This window comes from Aethalodelphis obliquidens, unplaced genomic scaffold (genome assembly GCF_003676395.1).
Source record: "Aethalodelphis obliquidens isolate GAN/ISIS:26980383/991018 unplaced genomic scaffold, ASM367639v1 scaffold74, whole genome shotgun sequence".
NCBI classification, from domain to species: Eukaryota; Metazoa; Chordata; class Mammalia; order Artiodactyla; family Delphinidae; genus Aethalodelphis; species Aethalodelphis obliquidens.
This window is the reverse complement of record NW_020838018.1, coordinates 199,420-220,291: the sequence shown is the minus strand read 5'-3', so window position 1 is coordinate 220,291 and position 20,872 is coordinate 199,420. Positions and strand designations below refer to the sequence as shown.

At 43.5% G+C, this 20,872-nt stretch overlaps 1 protein-coding gene across 1 annotated transcript in view; it reads left to right on the top strand.

The window, feature by feature from the left end:
- The window catches only part of LOC113612233 (spermatogenesis-associated protein 31A3-like), a 49,825-nt gene extending 29,661 nt beyond the window's left edge, over positions 1–20,164 (top strand). The window contains 13 exon segments of the mRNA XM_027091954.1: positions 12,679–12,721; positions 12,723–12,815; positions 13,558–13,750; positions 14,193–14,253; positions 14,482–15,067; positions 15,070–15,343; positions 15,346–16,522; positions 16,524–16,670; positions 16,672–17,006; positions 17,347–17,584; positions 17,586–17,730; positions 17,895–18,336; positions 20,052–20,164. Of these exon segments, the coding sequence (XP_026947755.1) occupies positions 12,679–12,721; positions 12,723–12,815; positions 13,558–13,750; positions 14,193–14,253; positions 14,482–15,067; positions 15,070–15,343; positions 15,346–16,522; positions 16,524–16,670; positions 16,672–17,006; positions 17,347–17,584; positions 17,586–17,730; positions 17,895–18,336; positions 20,052–20,164 (3,847 nt within the window).
- Positions 20,165–20,872: the final 708 nt, after the last annotated feature.

Genomic DNA, 20,872 nt, shown 5'->3' with positions numbered 1-20,872 from the left:
GTATGTCTTCTTTGGAGAAGTGTCTATTTAGATCTTCTGTCCATTTATTGATTGGGTTGTTTGTTTTTTTCGATATTGAGCTGCATATACTGTTTGTATATTTTGGAGATTAATCCCTTGTTGGTTGCTTCATTTGCAAATATTTTCTCCCATTCTGAGGGTTGTCTTTTATTTTGTTTATGGTTTCCTTTCCTGTGCAAAAGCTTTTTAGTTTAATCAGGTCTTATTTGTTTATGTTTGCTTTTATTTTCATTACTCTAGGAGGTGAGTCAAAAAGGATCTTGCTGCTATTTATCTCAGAGAATGTTTTTCTGATGTTTTCCTCTAAGAGTTTTATAGTATCTGACCTTATATTTAGGTCTTTAGTCCACTTTGAGCTTGTTTTTATATATGGTGTTAGGGAAGGTTCCAATTCCATTCTTATACATGTAGCTGTCCAGTTTTCCCAGCACCACTTATTGAAGAGACTACCTTTTCTCCATTGAATATTTTTGGCTTCTTTGTCATACATTAGGTGACCAAAGATTCACGGGTTTATCTCTGGAATTTCTATCCTGTTCCATTGATCTATATTTCTGTTTCTGTGACAGTACCATACTGTCTTGATTACTGTAGCTTTGTAGTCTGAAGACAGGGAGACTGATTCCTCCAGTTCTGTTTTTTTCTCAAGATTGCTTTGACTATTCAGGGACTTTTGTGTTTCCATACAAACTGTAAAATTTTCTGTTCTAGTTCTGTGAAAAATGTCATTGATAATTTGATAGGGATTGCATTGAATATGTAGATTGCTTTGGGTAGATTTGCATTTTCACAATATTGATTCTTCTAATCAAAGAACATGGTATACGTCTCCATCTGTTTGTGTCATCTTTGATTTCTTTCATCATTATCTTATAGTTTTCTGAGTACAGGTCATTTACCTCCTTAGGTAGGTGTATCACTAGGTATTTTATTCTTTTTGATGTGATGGTAAATGGGATTGTTTCCTTAATTTCTCTTTCTGATCTTTCATTGTTAGTGTATAGGAATGTAAGAGATTTCTGTGCATTAATTTTGTATCCTGCAAATTTACCAAATTCACTGATTAACTCTAGTAGTTTTCTGGTGTCATATCTAGGATTTTCTATGTATAGGATCATGTCATGTGCAGACAGTGACAGTTTTACTTTTTTGTTTCCAGTTTGGATTCCTTTTATTTCTTTTTCTTCTCTGATTGCCATGGCTGGGACTTCAAAACTATGTTGAATAAAAGTGGTGAAGGTGGCCATCCTTGTCTGCTTCCTGATCTTAAAGGAAACGCTTTCAGGTTTTCACCATTGAGAATGATGTTTACTGTATGTTTGTCATATGGCCTTTATTATGTTGAGCTAGGTTCCCCCTATGCCCACTTTCTGGAGGGTTTTTATCATAAGCTGGTGTTGAATTTTGCCAAAATCTTTTTCTGTATCTATTCAGATGATCATATGGGGGGGGGTTGTTTTTTAATATCTTTATTGGAGTATAATTGCTCTACAATGTTGTGTTAGTTTCTTCTGTACAACAAAGTGAGTCAGCTATCTTTACATATACCCCATATCCCCTCCCTCTTGTGCCTCCCTCCCACTGTCCCTATCCCACCCTTCTATGTCATTACAAAACATTGAGCTGATATCCCTGTGCTATGCAGCAGTTTCCCACTAGCCATCCATTTTACATTTGGTAGTATATATATGTCAGTGCTACTCTCTCACTTCATCCCAGCCTCTCCTTCCCCACCCAACCCCCCGTGTATTCAAGTCCATTCTCCACATCTATATCTTTATTCCTGCCCTGCCACTAAGTTCATCAGTACCATTTTGTTTTTAATTTCATATATGTGTGTTAGCATCTGATATCTGTTTTTCTTACTTACTTCACTCTGTATGACAGACTCTAAGTCCATCCACCTCACTACAAATAACTCAGTTTTGTTTCTTGATATGGCTGAGTACTATTCCATTGTATATATGTACCACATCTTCTTTATCCAATCATCTGTCAATGGACAGTTTAGGTTGCTTCCATGTCCTAGCTATTGTTAATAGCTCTGCAATGAACTCCATACTGTTTTCCATAATGGCTGTATCAATTTACATTCCCCCCAACAGTGCAGGTGGGTACCCTTTTCTCCACACCCTCTCCAGCTTTTATTATCTGTAGATATTTTTTTGATGATGGCCATTCTGACTGGTTTGAGGTGATACATCATTGTGGTTTTGGTTTGCATTTCTCTAATGATTAGATCATATGGTTTTTATTCTTCAATTTGCTCATGTGATGTATCACATTGATAGATTTGCATATGTTGAAGGATCCTTGTATCCCTGGGATAAATCCCACTTGATCATGGTGTCTGATTCTTTCAATGTACTGTTGGACTTTGTTTGCAAGTATTTTGTTGAGGATTTTTGATTCTATGTTCATTCATGATATTGTCCTTTTATTTTATTGGCATTTCCCATGAGGTTTTGTTATAGCAGTCTATATATATGTGTGTGTGTGTGTGTGTATATATATATACACACACACACACACACACACATATATACACACAAATGCTCCTGGCCTCTTAATTTCAAATACAATTTCCATTTCTTTCATTTGTACTCTCCTCTTCTTATGTTTACTGGTTTTGATATCATATTTGTGTATGGATGATATCCTGCTTTTACTGTATGTTTGCCTTTACCAGTGAGCTTTCCCATTTGTGATTTTCTTGCTTCCCCTTGTGGTCTCTTTTTTTTTTTTTTCCCCCTGCCTAGGGAAGTTCCTTTAGCATTTGTTGCAAAAACTGGTCTGGTGGTGCTGAATTCTATTTTTCTGCAAAGCTTTTGATTTCTCTATCAAATCTGAGTGACAGTCTTGCTGGGTAGAGTATTCTTGGTTGTAGGTTTTTGCCTTTCATCACTTTAAATATATCATGCCACTCCCTTCTGGCCTGCAGACTTTATTCTGAACAATCAGCTGATAAATTTATGGGGATTCCCTTGTATATTATTTTTTGCTTTTCCCTTGTTGCTTTTAATATTTTTTCTTTGTATTTAAATTTTGTCAGTTTGATTAATATGTGTCTCCACATGTTCCTCCTTGGCTTTATCCTGTATGGGATTCTTTCTGCACTTTCTGGACTTGGGTGAAATTTCCTTTCCCATGTTAGGGAAATTTTCAACTATAATCTCTTCAAATATTTTTCTCTTTCTCTTCTTCTTCTGGGACCTGTATAATTTGAATGTTGGTGTGTTTAACATTGTCCCAGAAGTATCTGAGACTGTCCTCATTTCTTTTCATTCTTTTTTCTTTATTCTGTTCCATGGCACTGATTTCCATCATTCTATCTTCCAGCTCACTTATCCTTTCTTCTGCCTCAGTTATTTGGCTATTGACTCCTTCTAGTGTGTTTTTCATTTCAGCTATTGTATTATTCATCTCTGTTTGTTTGTTCTTTAGTTTTTCTAGGTCTTTGTTAAACATTTCTTGTATCTTCTTGATCTGAGCCTCCATTCTTTTTCTGAGATTTTGCATCATTTTTGCTATCATTACTCTGAATTCCTTTTCAGATAGATTGTCTCTCTCTTCTTCATTTAGTTGTTCTTGTAGGCTTTTTTATCTTGATCCTTTGTCTGCAACATATTTCTCTGTCATCTCATTTTGTCTACCTTACTGTGTGTGTGGTCTATTTTCCACAGGCTGCTTCTGGTGTCTGCCCTCTAGTGGGTGAGATTGGTCCAGGGCCTGATGTAGGCTTCCTGTTGGGAGAGACAGGTGCCTGCCCTCTGGTGGATGGAGCTGGGTCTTGTCTCTCTGGTGGGCAGGGCTGTGTCAAAGTGTATGTTTTGGGGTGTCTGTGAGCTTAGTATGACATTAGGCAGGCTGTCTGCTGATAGGTGGGTCTGTGTTCCTGTCTTGCTTGTTGTTAGGCCTGAGGCATTCCAACACTGGAGCAGACAGGATGTTGGATAGGGTCAGGCCTTGGTGTTGAAATGGGATCCTCCAGGAGAGCTCACACCAATTAATATTCCCTGGGGCCTCCACTGCCACTCCCCTTGCCCCCACAGTGAGCTACATCCAACCCCTTCCTCCCCAGAAGACCCTCCAAGACTCCTACGTAGGTCTTGACCAGGTTCCTATGGAGGTACTGCTTTGTGCTGGGTCCCAGTGCATGTGCACCCTTGAAGAGTTTTTATTTCCTCCAGCCCTGTGGAGATCCTGCACTCAAGCCCCACTGGCCTTCAAGGCTAAATGCTCTGTGGGTTCTTCTTCCCCATGCCTGACCCACAGACTGTCTTGGAGGGCTATTTTTATGTGGGAATATTCCTGTGTAGCCTGCATGGTTTTATTTTTTTTTTCTTTTCTTTTCTTTTTTTTTTTTTTTTTGTGTGTGTGCAAAGGCTATTTTTAGTATAGATATCTGCTACCTCTTTCCTTAGTGTATGCTGGCTGTTATCACCTTGATAGGGGGGTTGACTGGTGTTGTGGTGACCAGAGCCTGCACTGGATATTGAGTGGGGCATTCCCTTTCCTCTGTGGTTGTCACTGCCTTGTCAGGGTTGAGTTCTGATCCCTAGTCATTGCAGTAAAGGCCCTCAGGTCTGTTTCTTAGCTGTGCTTCTGATCTGTGGTGTGAGGTAGGGAGGATTGGAGCACTCCCACTTGGAAAGAAGCCACTGAGTATTCCTCCTATAGAGGTGTTCACCTGTGGGTATGCTCTGTTTTGTCTCCTTTCACCCATTGTGTGGGCTTACAAAGTACACTGCTGTTGGTACTGCTCTCAGTCCCACCTTAACCATGGTTATGCCAGCAACTGGCCCTGGTGACTCAGGCATCATTTTCACCAGGCCACTGGCCCAGATCCACCGAGGTCAGGTCCCAGTACTGCAGTAATTGTGTACCTGGACCCACTATGTGAGATATGGAGGCAGCTCAGACTCTGGCCTGGCCAAACCCCAGCATGTACGTGCCCACAAAACCCACAGCTGCTAAAGCCAGACCTGTCTCAACTTCAGGAGCACTTGTCCGCTGGGATGTTCCCAGGTGCTGAATTTAGGAAGCCATAAGAGGGAATGTAATGCCATGATTTGCACAGCCATGAAGCGAGATTTCAGCTCTTCTTCCTTAGTTGCATCTTCCCTGGAACTCAGCTGTGGTTTCAGCCCCATCTCTGCATGTGGGCCACCCACTGACGTCTGCTCCCAAGGCTACTGGAGCACATGAGCTTGTCAGGCAGGAGGATGTAGAGGCGGCAATCAGGGCAGGCAGGCTGCCCAGATGAGAGGGTGCTACGTGGCTATGGGATGTGCGAGCCTGTCAGGCAGGAGGTAGTCAAGGTGGCAAGCTAGGCAAATGGGCCACCCACACGGGAGAGTGCTGAGGTGATGATGGCTGGGGGCATGTGAGCCACTCTGGCAGGAGCCCTTCCTAGTGCCTGTGGAGGCAGGGGCCAGTGCATGAGGAGAGAGGCTGCAATGGTGGCCCCGCCCTTTGTGCATCACTCAATCATGGCACTTTTCTTCTATGGTGGTCTGGGCTTCCTCCAGGTATATTCCTTGTTGTGGAGCTCCTCAATCCTATCCCCTTGAGCTGTCTCCTCACAGCCAACATCATTCCCCTTCCTGGGTCTGTTTTTCAAACCCCACATTCCAACATTCAGCCCCCATGTGCACCAGTGGTCACCAGGGGCTGGGACATGCAGAGCTGTGGCCAGACCATTTGTGTAGGCCTCACTCTCTCCTGCCTGCCACAGACTGGTTGCTGCACTATTCTCTGAGCCACCAAATTTCTCCTTCTGCCCCAGCTTCTCTCCCCACTGCTCCCCCAGATGCGGGAACCTCTTCTCATCTTCAGCTCTCCCCCCACCCCCGCCCAGGGTCACAGGTCACGTCCTACTTCATCTGCTCTTCCTTTTCCCTTCTTCTTTCTTTCGTCCTACCTGGTTATGTGGGGATCTTTCTTGTCCTTTCAGGTGCCTGAGGTCCTCTGCTAGTGTTTATCAGGTGCTCTGTGAGAATTGTTCCATTTGTAGATGTATTCTTGATGCATTTGTGGGGAGATATGAACCCCACATCTTCCTACTCCTCCGTTTTCTTGACTGACTAATCAGCAGTTTGAGTTTTAAAAGGCCACATTTTCCCCCTTTTTTAACCTTGGTTTCAGGTTCTACCTAATTTAGCTAATTAGGCTCGGTCTCAGGTCATTGTAGTCTGTATTTACGTTTCTGATTTGTACTGATTTGCGAGACAAAGACAGTTGCTTTTAATTCCCCCAAAGAACTGGCCTGTCACCTAAATAATATTAAAAGATTGATTTGCCCAACTACATTTTCTTTAATTTGCTCTTCTGTATCAGTGAGAAGATTTCCAACTAGACTGAAATTTCAGAATTCTATAGTCTAGAACTTTATGGTTTAATTTATCATACCTTCAAAACTTGCATAAGGCATTCAACAAAGACCCTCTTTCTGAGTGCACAGGTTAGACCCAGAGTAAAGTCTCCATTATTTATTTTTATTATCCCTTAAATATTAGCTCTCAGTTTTTACTTTATATTGTATAGGTTCAGGTGATCCCACTGGTTTCCTTTAGCATGTTTAATTAATATTTCCTTCATATGCCATCTTATAATATCAAGCAGGGGAAGAAGTCCCCAGTGAAACATCTCTATCCCACACAATATAATTAGGCAAAGGAGAGGTAATTATCTTATACAATGCCCATTTAAACATACCAATTTTTATAAACATTCATCTCAATTCAATCAATTTTGTACCTTTGACTTTAGTTTCCATTAGGCTCCAATCAAGTCTTGGTCTTACAGGAGTTCTAAAATCTTTCCTTTCTTGTGTCCCTCAACCATTTTATCTGTTTTGTAGGAAAGACTCTGGGGTCCCCAGAGAGTGGTTTAGCCAAGGGACTCAGGCACTTTTGTCAATCTTTTAACTTGATTAATTGGTCTAACTTTTGCCCCAAGTAATTGTTGGTCAGGTATCTCAGTGTAATTTTACGTGTATAAAATTTATATATAATAAAGTATACATATTTTAAACTGGAGTAAATAGGGCAGACTTGTTTGGGTCTGACCCTTTAATGTTGAGCACAAGTAGGAGATCTCTTTGGCCCATCCAATCTTAGGTAGTGTTGTATCCAATCTTTGATTTATCTCATTAATGTCTGTTTTATTTATCACACTTTAAAATAACCATCTAAAGATTTCTTATTCATTTAGGAGAAGTTCCTTTAAAATTTCCACCTTGTTGGGAAAAAGTTTCTAGACTGTTCCTTCAGTTTTTTTCCCTGTTACTTAACCTAATTAACAATAATTATTCTAATGTTTTTATTAGCATCTGTAAGACCCATTGAGGGGAAGCAGAGACCACAAATAAGATTTCCCAAACCAATTTTTGGGGTTTGTTTGAAACTAAAGGAGTTTTTAGGTTAACCATTATATGTCTAATTTTCAACATTTTTCCCCCCATATGAGCCAATAAAACAGCTGTTTATAATGAGAGCTCTCTAAAAATTTACCAATTTAGAAGTTTCTCCAATTTGAAGGATCCATTATCTGGCCATAAATGAGGTATACCTTAATAGTGACTCAAACCAATAAGACACAAGAGGCTTCCCCACAAAAGAGTGTAAAGGATGCTGTCTAAATAAGATCCAGAAAATTTACTCCCAAAAGTAGTTTAAGAAAGTAATGATCTTTGTAGTATAGGCTGACACAATGAAGGTTAAGATGGCAAAAAGCCCCTGAGAATTGGTACAGTCAGACAAAAGACTACTCAGAATCCCAGTGTATTTGACTGGCTACCAAATGTACACCATGTAAGTACTTCTGGATGGTAGCGACCAAGTTCTCAAAACATACACACACACACACACACACACACACACACACACACACACACACTGAAGTATATCAGATAGAACACTTATATTTCAAAGACACAGGAAGAGAAATGCAAGTTTCCCCTAGAAAGCCTTTTGTTTTTTTGAAGTCAGAATTCTGAAAAGATGTTTTTATCAAGCCAGCTTTTTCTAACTTAACTGCATATGCAATAAAAGAGGCTTATCTTAGTCATTTTAGGGCAAGATTTTCTTTAAGTCCCAAGTAAGTAAGCACTTGTAAATGTAAATTTTGTATGTACATAAACCTGGCCAGGGTATAAGTTGGAGGCTGGAAATCTGTTGTTCCTTTTTCTTTTGTATTGAAAGCTAAGTTCCCCATTCTGAGTTCAATTTGTGAAGATCACTTTTATTTTGACAAACTCTATTAAAGTAGCCAATTCAAGTAAGACAAGTTAGTCTTCCACCTAATTACCCAGTCCAAATTTTACTCAGTGTCTTTCACCTGAGCAAAGTCTTCCCAGTCTTTCAACTGAAGATAAACCAGTGTCTAAACTGAGCAAGATCTTCCCAGTGTCTTTTAAGTGAGGCTAATCCACTTGAGCAAAAGTCTTCCCAGTGTTTTTCTACAGAGGATAAGCTCTCAGTGTTTAAACTGAGTAAAAATCTTCCCAGTGTCTTTCACTGAGGATGACCCAGGTACTCCTTCTTGAAACCAAGTTTCAAGGATAACCTACTACTCGAGAAGAGTTTAACACCACTGAATAAAACTTGGGATCATCAACCAAAACAGGAGATCCAAGAACCAAGAGAGGCTCGCCCAAATTCATCCTGACTCTCTGAAAGTGGACAGGCCCAAGAAGCCTCTGCTGGTGCCAAGACTCTGGATCCTCATAGAGTTCAGGCAAAGAAGAAAAGTCTGCTCTGGGCCCCTTCATTGGTTGCCAAGACTGCTGACTGAAAAATATGCACAACCCAAAAGGAGAATTATGTTTTATTTGGCAGATTTTCTGAGGACTTAAGCCCAGAACACAGCCTGTCAGATCACTCTGAGGAACTGCTCAGAAGACCTAAGGGAGGAGTCAACAAAAACCAGGTAGTCAGAACATCAAAAGATTACTATTAATTAAAGGAAACTAGACATCTCAAGTTAAGGACTTTAGCACGTTTCTATGTATGAGAAGATGAAAGAATCTGGGCTTCTTGAAATCATTCCTTTGATGTGCCCCTTAACTCTAGAATCAGTACCCTGTTTTTCTCCATCCCGAATCCCCTCAAGGTGCACAGTTGAGGGTTCCTGCTTTGATGTCTGACTTGATGGCTGCAACATCCTTTGTCTACTGATATGGCAGGGAACATTTTTCATCCACAGGTAAGAAATTGAGGAGAAAATTAACATAATTCATGATATAAAACCATTACAATATTAAAAATTCCCAAATGTCAAACAAACATAAGTACCCTTGACCTGTAAAATGGAAGATGCCATAGAAGGGAAAAAAAGAAACAATAAAGAAAATGTAGAAAATAAAGCATAAAATAAGATGGCAGAAATCAATAACAGTAGAACAACAATTAAATAAATCAAGGTAAATGTTATCATAAGATTTTTAAATTTCAAAAAAAAACCCCATCAAACAAAACATATTGAAAATAAAGTAATAGAGAAAATTTAGACAGCAAATATGAATACAAAGAAGACCTGTTAAGTAGTTAGTCAGACATTAGCAGCAAGGAGGTGACAGTGGTGAGAAAGACAAGAAGAAGAAATTGAGTCACACCCAGCCATCTGGGGACTCTCCCTTGACTCCACCCAGAACGGGCAAAACTATGGTCGTGTGGTGGGCAGCTTATCCTGATAAAGAGAGGCACAGTAACACGAGGGGACTTCTCCAGGCTGTGCATGCCCAGACCAGAGAGGCGTATAACCTATAGTAAATCCAAACTCATTATACCATAATTACAATAAATTACATGTGGTTTTGCCCCTCCCCCCCACCCAGTAGGAATTTCTTGGGGATTCAAGGATGAGAGCATGCTCAGCAGAAAACTTGTTACATAGCTCAGGACTATCAATCAAATAATGATCCCTTGTCACTCACCCCCACCTCCCTGCAAAATGCTCCTTAAAAGCGCTCTTAAGCCTTTATAGGAATGCTGCTTTCAATTCGCAGAAACAGCACGCCCACCCCCGAGAGTGTACCTTTCTTTGCTTCGATATACTTTGCTTTGGACTTGCTTCACTTCACTGAAATAGCCTGTTCTCAGAAATAGCCTGCTCTTTCTCTCTCCTTCTCTCTCTCCCTCTCTGAGAGTGTACCTATGCTTAAATAAACTTTGCTTTGTGCTTAAGTTTAACATGGTAGTTTGTGATCCTTTGCTTACTATCATGGAACCAAGATAGCTGGTCCAGGCCTTCCACTGACCTCCTCAGTTGAAGCTATTTTATTACAAAGCATGTCCACCCGGTGACAGACATAAATCTAAATTTTGATAAAAGGTTGAATTAAAGTGAGAATATCATATGGGAGGAAAAGATTGTAAGAAAAATAGTAGATGTAGAAGATATGTTTGTGAAAGTGCACATTCATGGCAATATAGCCAAATAAACTCACATGCCCACGTTCCCACTAAAACTATATAAAATTATGACCAACAAGCAGAGAATACACATTATTTTAAAGCCCTCATGGGGCATTAAGACAAATTTACCATGCAAATCCTTCAGTGAATTTTGTGTTACTGCTAAAGGATAGAGGGTGGTGTCATAAGGGAATTTTGTGTAAGACTCAAAGCTCCCTTTCTATATGGTTCAGGCTGGACTTGAAGCTTCAGGGGCCTGGGAGAATGGGGCAGGGAAGGCAAGGCACACTCAGAAAAGAGAATACATACATAACACACTAGGGTTATATGAAGAGGCTGCTCAAGACCTGGCTTAGCCCCAAGGGTTTGACCCCCTAGTCCTACTCTTCACCCTACAGCCCTTTAGGGTCAGGACCTTGGCTCACCCTAACCCATTCCTAGCTTCTGGGTATAGTATGAGTGTACATGTCTGAATGTTCAGGTTCTCTCAAAATTTACATGTTGAAATCCTAACTCTTAAAGATAGGAGGCAGGGTCATGGAAAAGTGCTTATGAGCTTTCATGAATGGGCTTAGTGCCTTATAAAGGAGACTCCAGCGATATCTCTAGCCTCCTTCCATCATATGAGGATACAGAGAGAAGGCTCCAGCTGTGAACCAGGAAGAGAGCTCTCACTACGAGGTGACCATGCTGGTGACTTGATCTTGGGCTTCCCAGCCTCCAGAACTGTGATAATAAATGTCTGTTGTTTTTAATCTACCCAGTCTATGGTATATTGTTATAGCAGCCCTAATGGATTAAGACCACATATTTCAAAATTTACCTGGAGAGTGGGGACTGTCTTATCGTTGCAAACTAAGAAATTGGGTTGAGACAACATATGAAAGATTTTTTTAAGTAGAAAATTATGGATTATTGGATTTGAAAATACTAGATTGGTTAAGGAAAATGAGTACGTGTGTATGTGCGTGTGTCCCCAAAGTTTTTGTGCAGTTTAAAGATTTACTAACTCCAGAATTATAAACGCTACAAACTTACAAAAATATCATTTGAAGGTTTAACCGTTACCAGATGCAAGTCTGTGTGCCTGATGCACAGTGAGGCTAAATACTGAAACATCAGAGTTTGGAGCAGAGAAAGGTTTACACAGTGCCATGCAAGAAGACGTGTGGCTCATGCCCAGGAAAAAACCCAAACTCCCTGAAGGCTTTCAGCAAAGCCTTTTTAAAAGCAAGGTGAGGGAGGGGCATGGCTAATTGTTGCAAATATCTTGGTGTTGGATCCTTTGTTCTAGCAGCTGGCTAGATGGGTCAGATCCTGGTCAGGTCACATGTTCCTGTAAACCTCCAACAAAACAATTATTATTCTCTGTTCTGCAAATTTTAATCTCCATGAATGGGCTCTTAAAAGTCAGAGCCTTAGAAATAGGCTATCCTGTATATTTCAGGCTATAGGCAACATTGTTTTACAAAAAGTGCAGAGCCAGACTGGGTCACAGGGATGGACAGAGTTAGCTCGGGCAACAAAGCATAAAGATTAAAGTAAAAAAGATCTAATGTGGAGTCAGATTTGTTCTTCCCTATTACATAACTATTTATAATTCTCTCATACTTATGAATTTTGAAAAATAAATTATTTTAATTTTTGTGTGTAGTTCCCTCTGATAGAAAATGAGGCAAAACATACACTATTCAAAATTCACAAAACTAAATAAGTGTAAAAGAAATTCAAGTTCTATCCCTGGGTTTATACAAGACATAAAAATGATGTGGGAAAGTTGGAGCTGAGGACAAAGGAAATCCTGAGTGTAAAAATTTCTGTGAAATAGCCAATCTTCCAGGGTCAACTTAAGATTTTCAAGAGATATAAAATTGGTGGGCCTCAAGTAAAGATCTCTAATGGATGAAGCCACCAGGTTCCAGATGGAATGAATAGAAAATTGGCTAAGGTCTCTCTGACAGAATGAGAGTAGTTGGAAGGAGGGATCTGGAAGCCCCAGGAGGGTGCAGGTGTCTGTGGGGTTGGATGGGAAGGAGGGGCAGTGATTCAGCCTATTTCTCTTATTGCTCCCTCCTCCACACTCAAGAGCCCTTTGTGACAAGGCCACAGCTCTGTGATGCAGGCCTGGGTTTCTGCCATTAAGTGAACTCCCAGTGCTCTGTTGCCTGAGGGCAGCAATGCAATTCAGAAGATGGAGAATCTCTTTTTTTTTGAAAAACATTGTTGCTATCTGGCTGAGATCCAGCCGGACTGCCTGGGTGATTGATATCATCCTTGCTGTTCCTGTGTGGACTGGGACTTTACCTAATGTTACTCCCCTGCTTCCAGAGTAATCCATTCTTAGCACCACCTAGGAAACATGGAAACATCAGGAAGGTAAGAAACCTTTGGCTTAATCCCAGCAGAGATTATCTCTTTTTTTCTTATTCTTATTTCCACTTTTCTAAACCACCTAGAGATACTCCCGAGATGGGAACTCTCAGAAAAGTATAGAACATCATCCTTCTAGGGAAAAGGCAGGCCAGAGAGGGGTTAGAGTGGGCATGAGGATTTCTAGCCCAAGATCTTAGACCAGGAGTTCAGGTATGGTAGAGGGTTCCAGGGCAAGTCCCAAATGCAGTGACTAATGGTCAAGGACTGGATTACTAAGAGTTCAGTCTCTGCAGGAAGGCTGATCCCTGAGCCCTGGTTCACCAGCCACCTTCCCACAGCGGGTGTCTCAAGTGAGACCTTCCTCTGTTTTGGGGCTGATCTAAAGGCAATGCTGAGCCCCTGAGAGCCTGAGAGAAGAGGCTGGAGTGGAGGTCTGGCCTTGGGAAGCAGAATCCTATCTGACAAAGCTCACGTGAGCATTTAAGTCTGAGAATGTGTGTGTTTCTTGATCAGAGGAACAGTGACAGAAGAAATCTATGGTGATTAAAACTTAAAAAATCCTTTGCACTCTTCAAAGAAGAAAAACTGAAAATATTGTTATCCACTTTAAAAATAAGTAAAAGGTGAAAAAACCCCACAGAGTTTTAGTTAAATGTAGAAAGTCATGTTGTTCATGAACACAGCTTGCCTAGATAGAGGAGAGTGAGAGTTGGGTGTTAGCCCCTCATTTTTTCTTATCTCTCAGCATCAAGTAGAGCTGAAGTGGAGGAGCAGGAGTAGGAAGAAAAGTAGATCTTTGAAAGCTAAGCCTTTGCCATTCAGCCCTGCATGCCCCCGAGAGTTAGCTTCCATCTCTCCTAATCCTGAGGGCCCAGCTTCACGGTCTCTGAGGATGCCAGTGGCAGAGCTTATTCTTCAGGAAACAGAGCCTTGGGGAGGCTCCTTGGAAGGAGATCAGAGCCCAGATACTTCCCAGAAATTTGTGCTTAGAATGAAGCCATAAGGACCTAGAAATGGGGTGTGTGGACTGTGGTGGGCCATTGGTGTCTGGGTTGGGAAGTGGGACCTCCAAGTCCAACTGTGGACAAGTTGTTTAACTTTGCTCAGATTCCTCTGTGTGATGACCACTGACCTTTCTCCCCTACAGGGCAGTTGTAAGGGCTACAGGGGTTAATTAACATGGAAGCACTTTGCAAAGGACAAACCCTTTTCAAGTGATCCTTACCATCACGGTCAGGGACATGTGGCCTTGGACACTGATACTTGGGCTCCAGAGTCTAATCCTCCAAAGATTTCCCTTAAAGGGCCATTGCACTCAGCCTCCTGAAAGACTCTTAAGCCTCTGCCTTCACCGCCATGACCCAGTATCCTGATTTCCAGCTTGCAGAGATTGCCTGGAAGAACTGGAGGGGACTCACAACCTGGTTTCACTTCTGCAAAGGTAAAGAATCTTTCCCCTTCTCTGCTGGGTCATCCTTCCTCCCAGAGGCTATAATGTGACCCCAGTCATGGGAGGGGGAGCCATGGGAGGGCATGGCTAAAGCCCTAGGGTGAGGGAGAGCAGGAGCATTATGAAGTCAGTGTGGGGGCAGAGGAGGGTTCTTGGGCTGCAGGTGCCCACCCCTGCCTGTCCTGTCCAGCCCTCCTGGCCCCATCTGCTCTCCTACAGCTGCCTGGGAAGGCTTCCTGGCAAGGGCAACTTTCATCAGCTCTCATGTCAAGACCCTCCTGGTGAGATGTGCAAAGCAGTGCCTGCTGGAGCCCACCAGCCATGCAGGGAGCCTGTGGAAGATACTGCTCCTGCCACATCCCTATTGATTCCTCTTACCAAGTGCCATCTACATCTGGCCTCTTCCATTTCTCCAGGCCCAACGACCTCCTCAGTTTCTGTTCATTCACATACATCCCTGAGTGCCTCTCAGTCACCAGAGCTTTTTCTTCCACTGGATAGCCTTTCACCCCTGCCACTTGCTCTTTCCTCTCCCACATCATATCTGCCTGATTCATAGGCCTGCCCTCTGACAGCCTCCTCTGCCCTACCACCACCAGACTCAATTCTGACTCTTACTTAGTGTGACTCTTCAATGGTACTACCACTGGGCACTGTCCCACAGAGGATGTCTCCACATACTCCTTGGTCATCTTCCATCATCCTAGCCATCTCAGGCCTTGGCCACTCAAGCTGTCCAATTTCAGCCCTGTCCTGGTGGCAGGCAGCTACCAAATCCTGGTGCCTATCAACCTCATCACAGAGCAAGTCCAAAAAAAGCACCTTTCCCACAACCCACCAGAGGCCTCATTCTGTGTAGGCCCCACAGACAGACAGGTAGAGCTGAGTACCCCTCCTTTGCTCAACTCTGATGACCAGAACCTCCTGGAGATACAAGTCACAAACAGAGTTGAGATCAAGATTCGGAAGGAAAAAGAAAACAATGGATCACATCTAAAACAAATGAGCCCAAACTGCCACCTGAATTCTTTGGGGAATATGCTGAAATCACTAGGTACTGAGCAGAACACTACAACCCCCAAATTTTCTGGAGCATAAAAGACAAACCAGAGCAGCTGCCTTGTCTTCAGCAGTTCTCATATCCCAAGGTCTTGGGGGACCATCTACAGCAGAAATATAACCAGTTTTTCTGGGGTCTCCCTTCTCTGCACAGTGAATCCTTGGTGACTACTGCCTGGATCTCCGAGAGCTTTTCAGCACCACAGTCTCCTTCTTTCTTATTCAATGGAATTTCGAATGCCTGCCCAGTTCAAATGCAAGCTAAAATATCTCCACTGCTTTTCCAGTTCCAGCCCCTGTCCCATCTAGAGTTCCAATCTCGACCCTTTATTCCAACAATACCTCAATTCCAGCCTCCACTTCTGGCTCAGGTCCAAACCCAGGCACATCTCAAATCCTCTCTCCCAATCCTACCACCTTCTTCTCTACCCCAGATTAGGGCCTGTGGAGCACCTTGCCCTACAGCCCAGAATAAGGTACAATTTCTTACCCCAACTGGGATTCAACATTCAGAATGGTCCTTGTTGCAGAAGCAACTAGAAAATGGGTGGGCTTTATCTTCTGTAGTCAAAAGATCTCAGGAACTCTTTAGTGTCTTCACTTCCAACATTCCTGAGGACAGCTGGGTTGCCTCCATCCTTCCTGAGAATTTTCCAATCAGTCCTGAGCTCCAGAAGCAACTGAAAGAACACTTCCAAAAGTGGCTCATCCAACACCGGTGGGAGCTGCCACAAAGGATCCAAGAGCCTTTAGAGATAAGGCAGCTTCAGGGAGAATTACCAGGGACATGCCAGGCAAAGGACAAGCATGGACCCTCACAGCCCTCTTTGTTTACAGGTGAAAGCAACAAGGATGCACAGAAGGTGGGGTTCCGGCTAAGTCAGGAACTGGGCAAGGGCCTGGGACATATTCTGGGGAAGATCCCAAAAGATCTCTCCAGAAGCTCAGAAAGCTCCCTAGTGAAGTTTAAGGAGGTGAACTCTGAGGAGTCAAAAAGTGACTTGAGGCTCTTGAGGAGTGACTCAGGAATTGATTTACTAAGGAGCTTAGACAAGAATCTAGAAAACATTTTGAAAGGCCATTTGGGCAAAAAGTTGGGGCAGATCAATGAGGGTTTGATTCCTGTGAATGTGCATCAATCCTGCCTTGTCCTCGAGCATGCTTCTCCCAAGTCCAATATTCACATGGAAACCAGAAATCTTGAAGGGTTGGGAACCCTGTATGAACACCTCCTGTAGGGTTTCCTTCCTTGATCCAGACACTCGAGAGGTGCTGGAAGCACATATTATAAGGTTTTTGGTAAAGCACAGGTGGACCCTACCCCTCAAGGTCCTCAAGCCCCTAAATCTAAGTTGAAAAAGTTTCAACCCTCCACCATTCTGCAGTTTGCCTTTTCCCTTCAGCCACCTGTGTATCTGGGTCCCACTCAACAGTCAAGTTTACTGAGTTCCTGGGAAAACCTCCTCAGGCTAATTCAGGAAAGGAGGTGATAACAGGAGAGTCAGTTCCTACCCTGATGAGGCCTCTCCTTGTCCCCTCACTTGTGTGTAAGGAAATCCAGAGTGCCCTGAGAGGGATTCCATCTGGTGACTACCATGGGCCCTCAAAGGCTTCTCTGACTGGACAGGAGGGCAGGCCACCTTCTCCATCCCTCACACTCAGCCTTGTGGGCAGAACCTGGAAGAGTGAGACTGTGAAATGGGTCAAGAGGGACAGCCAGGTCCAAGTTCAGAAATGGTCAGGAATGAGCCAAGAGAGGAGAATGGTGGCCAGGCCTCACGAGACCCCTGCCATAGGGTAACAGTGATGGAGGTGAACTTAGGATCCCAATCTTTGAGAGGTGAAGAGGCCAGGGAGTTGTGGAGGCCAAGGAGTCCCCTGCTCTTCAACCACAGTCTAGTGTTATCTTGGAAACCAAAGTGTTGACAAAATTCCAAACCACATATGTACATATGAGGAGTTTAGAGGTACCAGGGACCAGTTAAAATTTCCTACTACATAGAATGTCTGTTTTCCAACATCCAGGTGAGCCATGCCTTAACATGGAGGTTGCTAGTGAGTTTAAGTCCAAAGTAAAGGTACAATCAGACAACCAGCTTCAGGACTTTCCCAAACACATGTTCCTTGCTGCAGACAACTTGGCTTCTCAGGTGCCTCAGTGCCATCCCCAGAGAGTCCCCACCAGAGACAGGTTAGCTTCCCAGGAGCCAAGTGGTCTTATGGAAGCCCAAAGGAGCAACCTAGGGCATCAGGAGCCCAAAACTTCAGGACTCATGGAAGAGCCAGAGCAAGATGATTGCCCCTACTTACAAAAGAGAGGACTGTAGGAAGCATAAACCAGGAGAGCATGAAGAAGGGTTTAAAGAATTAGGGACCTCTCAAGCTGGAAGTATGAGCCACCCTGCCCAGGTCAGGGGAATAACAGACTCTGTTGGGAGCAAATGTCTCCAGTTCATGCCAGAGAAGAAACATAGCCCTCCAGAAAGCCTCTTCAGAAAAAGGATGAGGCTATTTTTAAAGTGGATTTTCCCCAATAAAAACTCAATGGTCGAGATGCTCTGCAAAAATTCAAGCCCATATCAGCCACTGCCCAGAGTCACAGATCAGTCAAAAGCAGATCAATCTTGAAGAGTGAGACTGCTGAGGGTCAGGCACTCATGACAGCTGTTGGACAGATCCTAGAAGAAAAAATAGCAATTCACCATGGACTTCGTGCCACAAAGTTAAATGAACACAAACAGGAATTCCAAGCCCCAGTATGTGGGTGTTTCTGCTACCATAGGCTTACCTCCTACCCAGAGCAAGGGAGAATGATGGATTATATAGCCTGCAGTCATCAAGCCACCTCCAAGGGCCAGAGTTGTTCTATCAGGGAAAGGGAAGTCAGACACCAACATAGTTTGAAAAGTGTAAGATTCGACGATGAGCAGCTGGGCCTAATGTGCCTCCCATCCTCGCCCTCCAAGAAGAGTCTGTTTCCAGTTAGTACCTGTCAGTATGGGCCAAGGATTCCAGGTACCCCAGCCCGCCATCAACACTGTCCAAGGCATTGTCATCTTTGGGGAGGTGTCTTGCCTGGTCAACAGTAAAATCCTTCTTTAGTCTTCCCTTTAGTAGGAAAACATGTCTCCAAGTAAAAATTCAGTCCATGTAGAGAAAATGATTTTCTCATTAGCACATCCAACATATTTAATGTTCCCCGATACATATATATATATATTTTTCTTTCTTTCTCATAAGAGCATAGTGTAATGGCTGCTGTCTGTGCTGTGCACTTTGTCTTCTAGAAGGGAGGGGCATGGAGGGAGGTTGACAGTAGCATCACAAGCTTGCTCCTTGTCTCGTGTCCCTTCATTGCACCTTATAATACTGTCATTACACAAATCAAAGCTACTCTAACAATGAGATGGGAAAAACCTATGAAGCCCACACCCAAGGATCTGGTTCAACCAGTCTTTCTCCTTCTTCTCTGCTACTTTGAACTTTATGCAACTGTAGTGGATAGGTTTACACGATAGGGCCGGACATTCCAATTCAGGCTCCAGGAAGTGTCAGAGCCAAGTGGATGGAAGTTTGGGGAGAATAGAGTATGGGCTCTGAGTTCAGAAGCAGGAGAAATCTTGCCCCTGGATCTCTTGGTAGGCAATATACAACATCTGCTCTTAAGAGCTCCTTCTCTCTCTGATTAAGGCTGGGATTGAGATATGCCCTATGAACCCCTTTTAGCTTAGCCATAAAAAAATGTACAGCATCACCCTCCCCCACCTCTGTTTTTCCTACACTTTAGAGCAGCAGCAAGGATGGCATTTCGAGCTCTGTGTGTGTAGGTGGGGGGAGTATCAGGGAGGCTGCTGAGGGCTGTGTTGAGCCCAGTCCCATATAAATGAATGGCTATGTTCATGGGTCACCTACCTTCCACTCTATGTTAACCCCAGAGAAGGAGTTTTGGATGAATGGAATAGGGGTGTGACTGTGTGTAGTAACTATCTGATGGTCAAACACTGTGAATTTAGGGTGGGATGTAAGTGTAGAAAAAACATTGGATCCAAGGAAGGAGGCAAAGTGGTACCATATTCCCATAAATATGCAGTGAAAGAGCAGCCCCCTGACATACAGCCACCATCTAAAGGCCTAAAGGGGAGGAAAAGTTAAGGGTCCAGTAGCTCATCATAGCCCCACCCCAGGGTCTCTACCCTATTCCAACTCTAAGATCACAGACCTAGAGAAACCACCTTTAGGTCAAAACAGAAGGTCAAACTTATAGAAGTAAAGCAAATCAGGGAAGGTTAATCTCTTAATACTATATTTAATAAGCTTACACATCATCACCTCTTGACTTTTAGAAAGGATAACTTAGCAATAGGTGTAAAAGCCAGGACTAGGGAACGTGGGATGTGACTCCTAGTCTGGTGACCTTCACATAAACACATGGCCCAAGGACTGCTCCAGGGGAGAGGTGGGGACTGGCTTGTGATTGTGTAGTAAGCCTTGCCTGTCACCCAGTCCTTGATCACCCCAGAGCCTGGCAGGTGAAGAAACAATCAGACAGGATTTGTGGTGGTGTGGAGGTGACCTGTGCAAAATGGATGGGGCAGGGTGCAATCCAGGAGTGTTCCACTGATCTGTTTCTAGCACAGCTTTTCTTGTCTCCTGACCCCCATCCATATGGAAAAGCAGGGAGATGAGGAAGAATTTCTCTAGAGTGATTTGGCACTTTCTGCCATATGCAGGGCGCATGGTGGACACAGCTCCAGGTGGTGTCTTTCCCATTGTGGAGATTTCTGTTCCAGCTGATGCCCCTGATCCAGATGACAACAGAAATGGACCCCATCCCCCATACTAGTCAGGCCCCTCAACATGTGGAAATGCTGGGACCTGGGGTGGAGGGGGCAGAGTGAGCACAGGACTGCTGACACCCCTGGTTTCTCCCTGGAGCCAGGCCCTACCTCTGGGCCCCAATTCCCAAGGCAGCCTCCAGAATGGGCAGAGCAGTGAGAGTGGAGCCAGGACTTGTGGGAGGGGTTGGTACCCAGAGGAAAGAGTTGACAGGGCTGTGACCTGAGCCTGGCTGCTGCTGGGTCCTCTCAGGGACACCCAGAAGTGAGTTCTGGGAATATGGGGAAGTTGGACTTGGACCCCCCTGACTCCTGCTGGGAGAAGTGCCACAGACAGGTGATGCTGATGGAACAATAAGAAAACAGAAAGAAGCAAGTCCCTTTGTACTTCTCTTGCTACTCCGTCTTCCATAAGGTACAGTAAGACAAGAAATAGAGAGACCAAAAGAAAAAAGAAATGGAGAGACCCAGAGACAATACACAAAGACTTCACAGACACACCTCTAAAGAGAGACTTCTCACACAAACACCTTTCTCAGAGATCACATACTGAGACCTCACACAGGGAGGGACCTCATGTTGCCTCACAGACCCTCAGACAGAAACCTAGCACAGATTTAACAGATTTCCCAGAGATACCTTCCAAAGGGACCTCATACAGAGGCTTCACACAGAGATCTCACCCAGAGACAACACACAGAGACTTGGTACAAAGA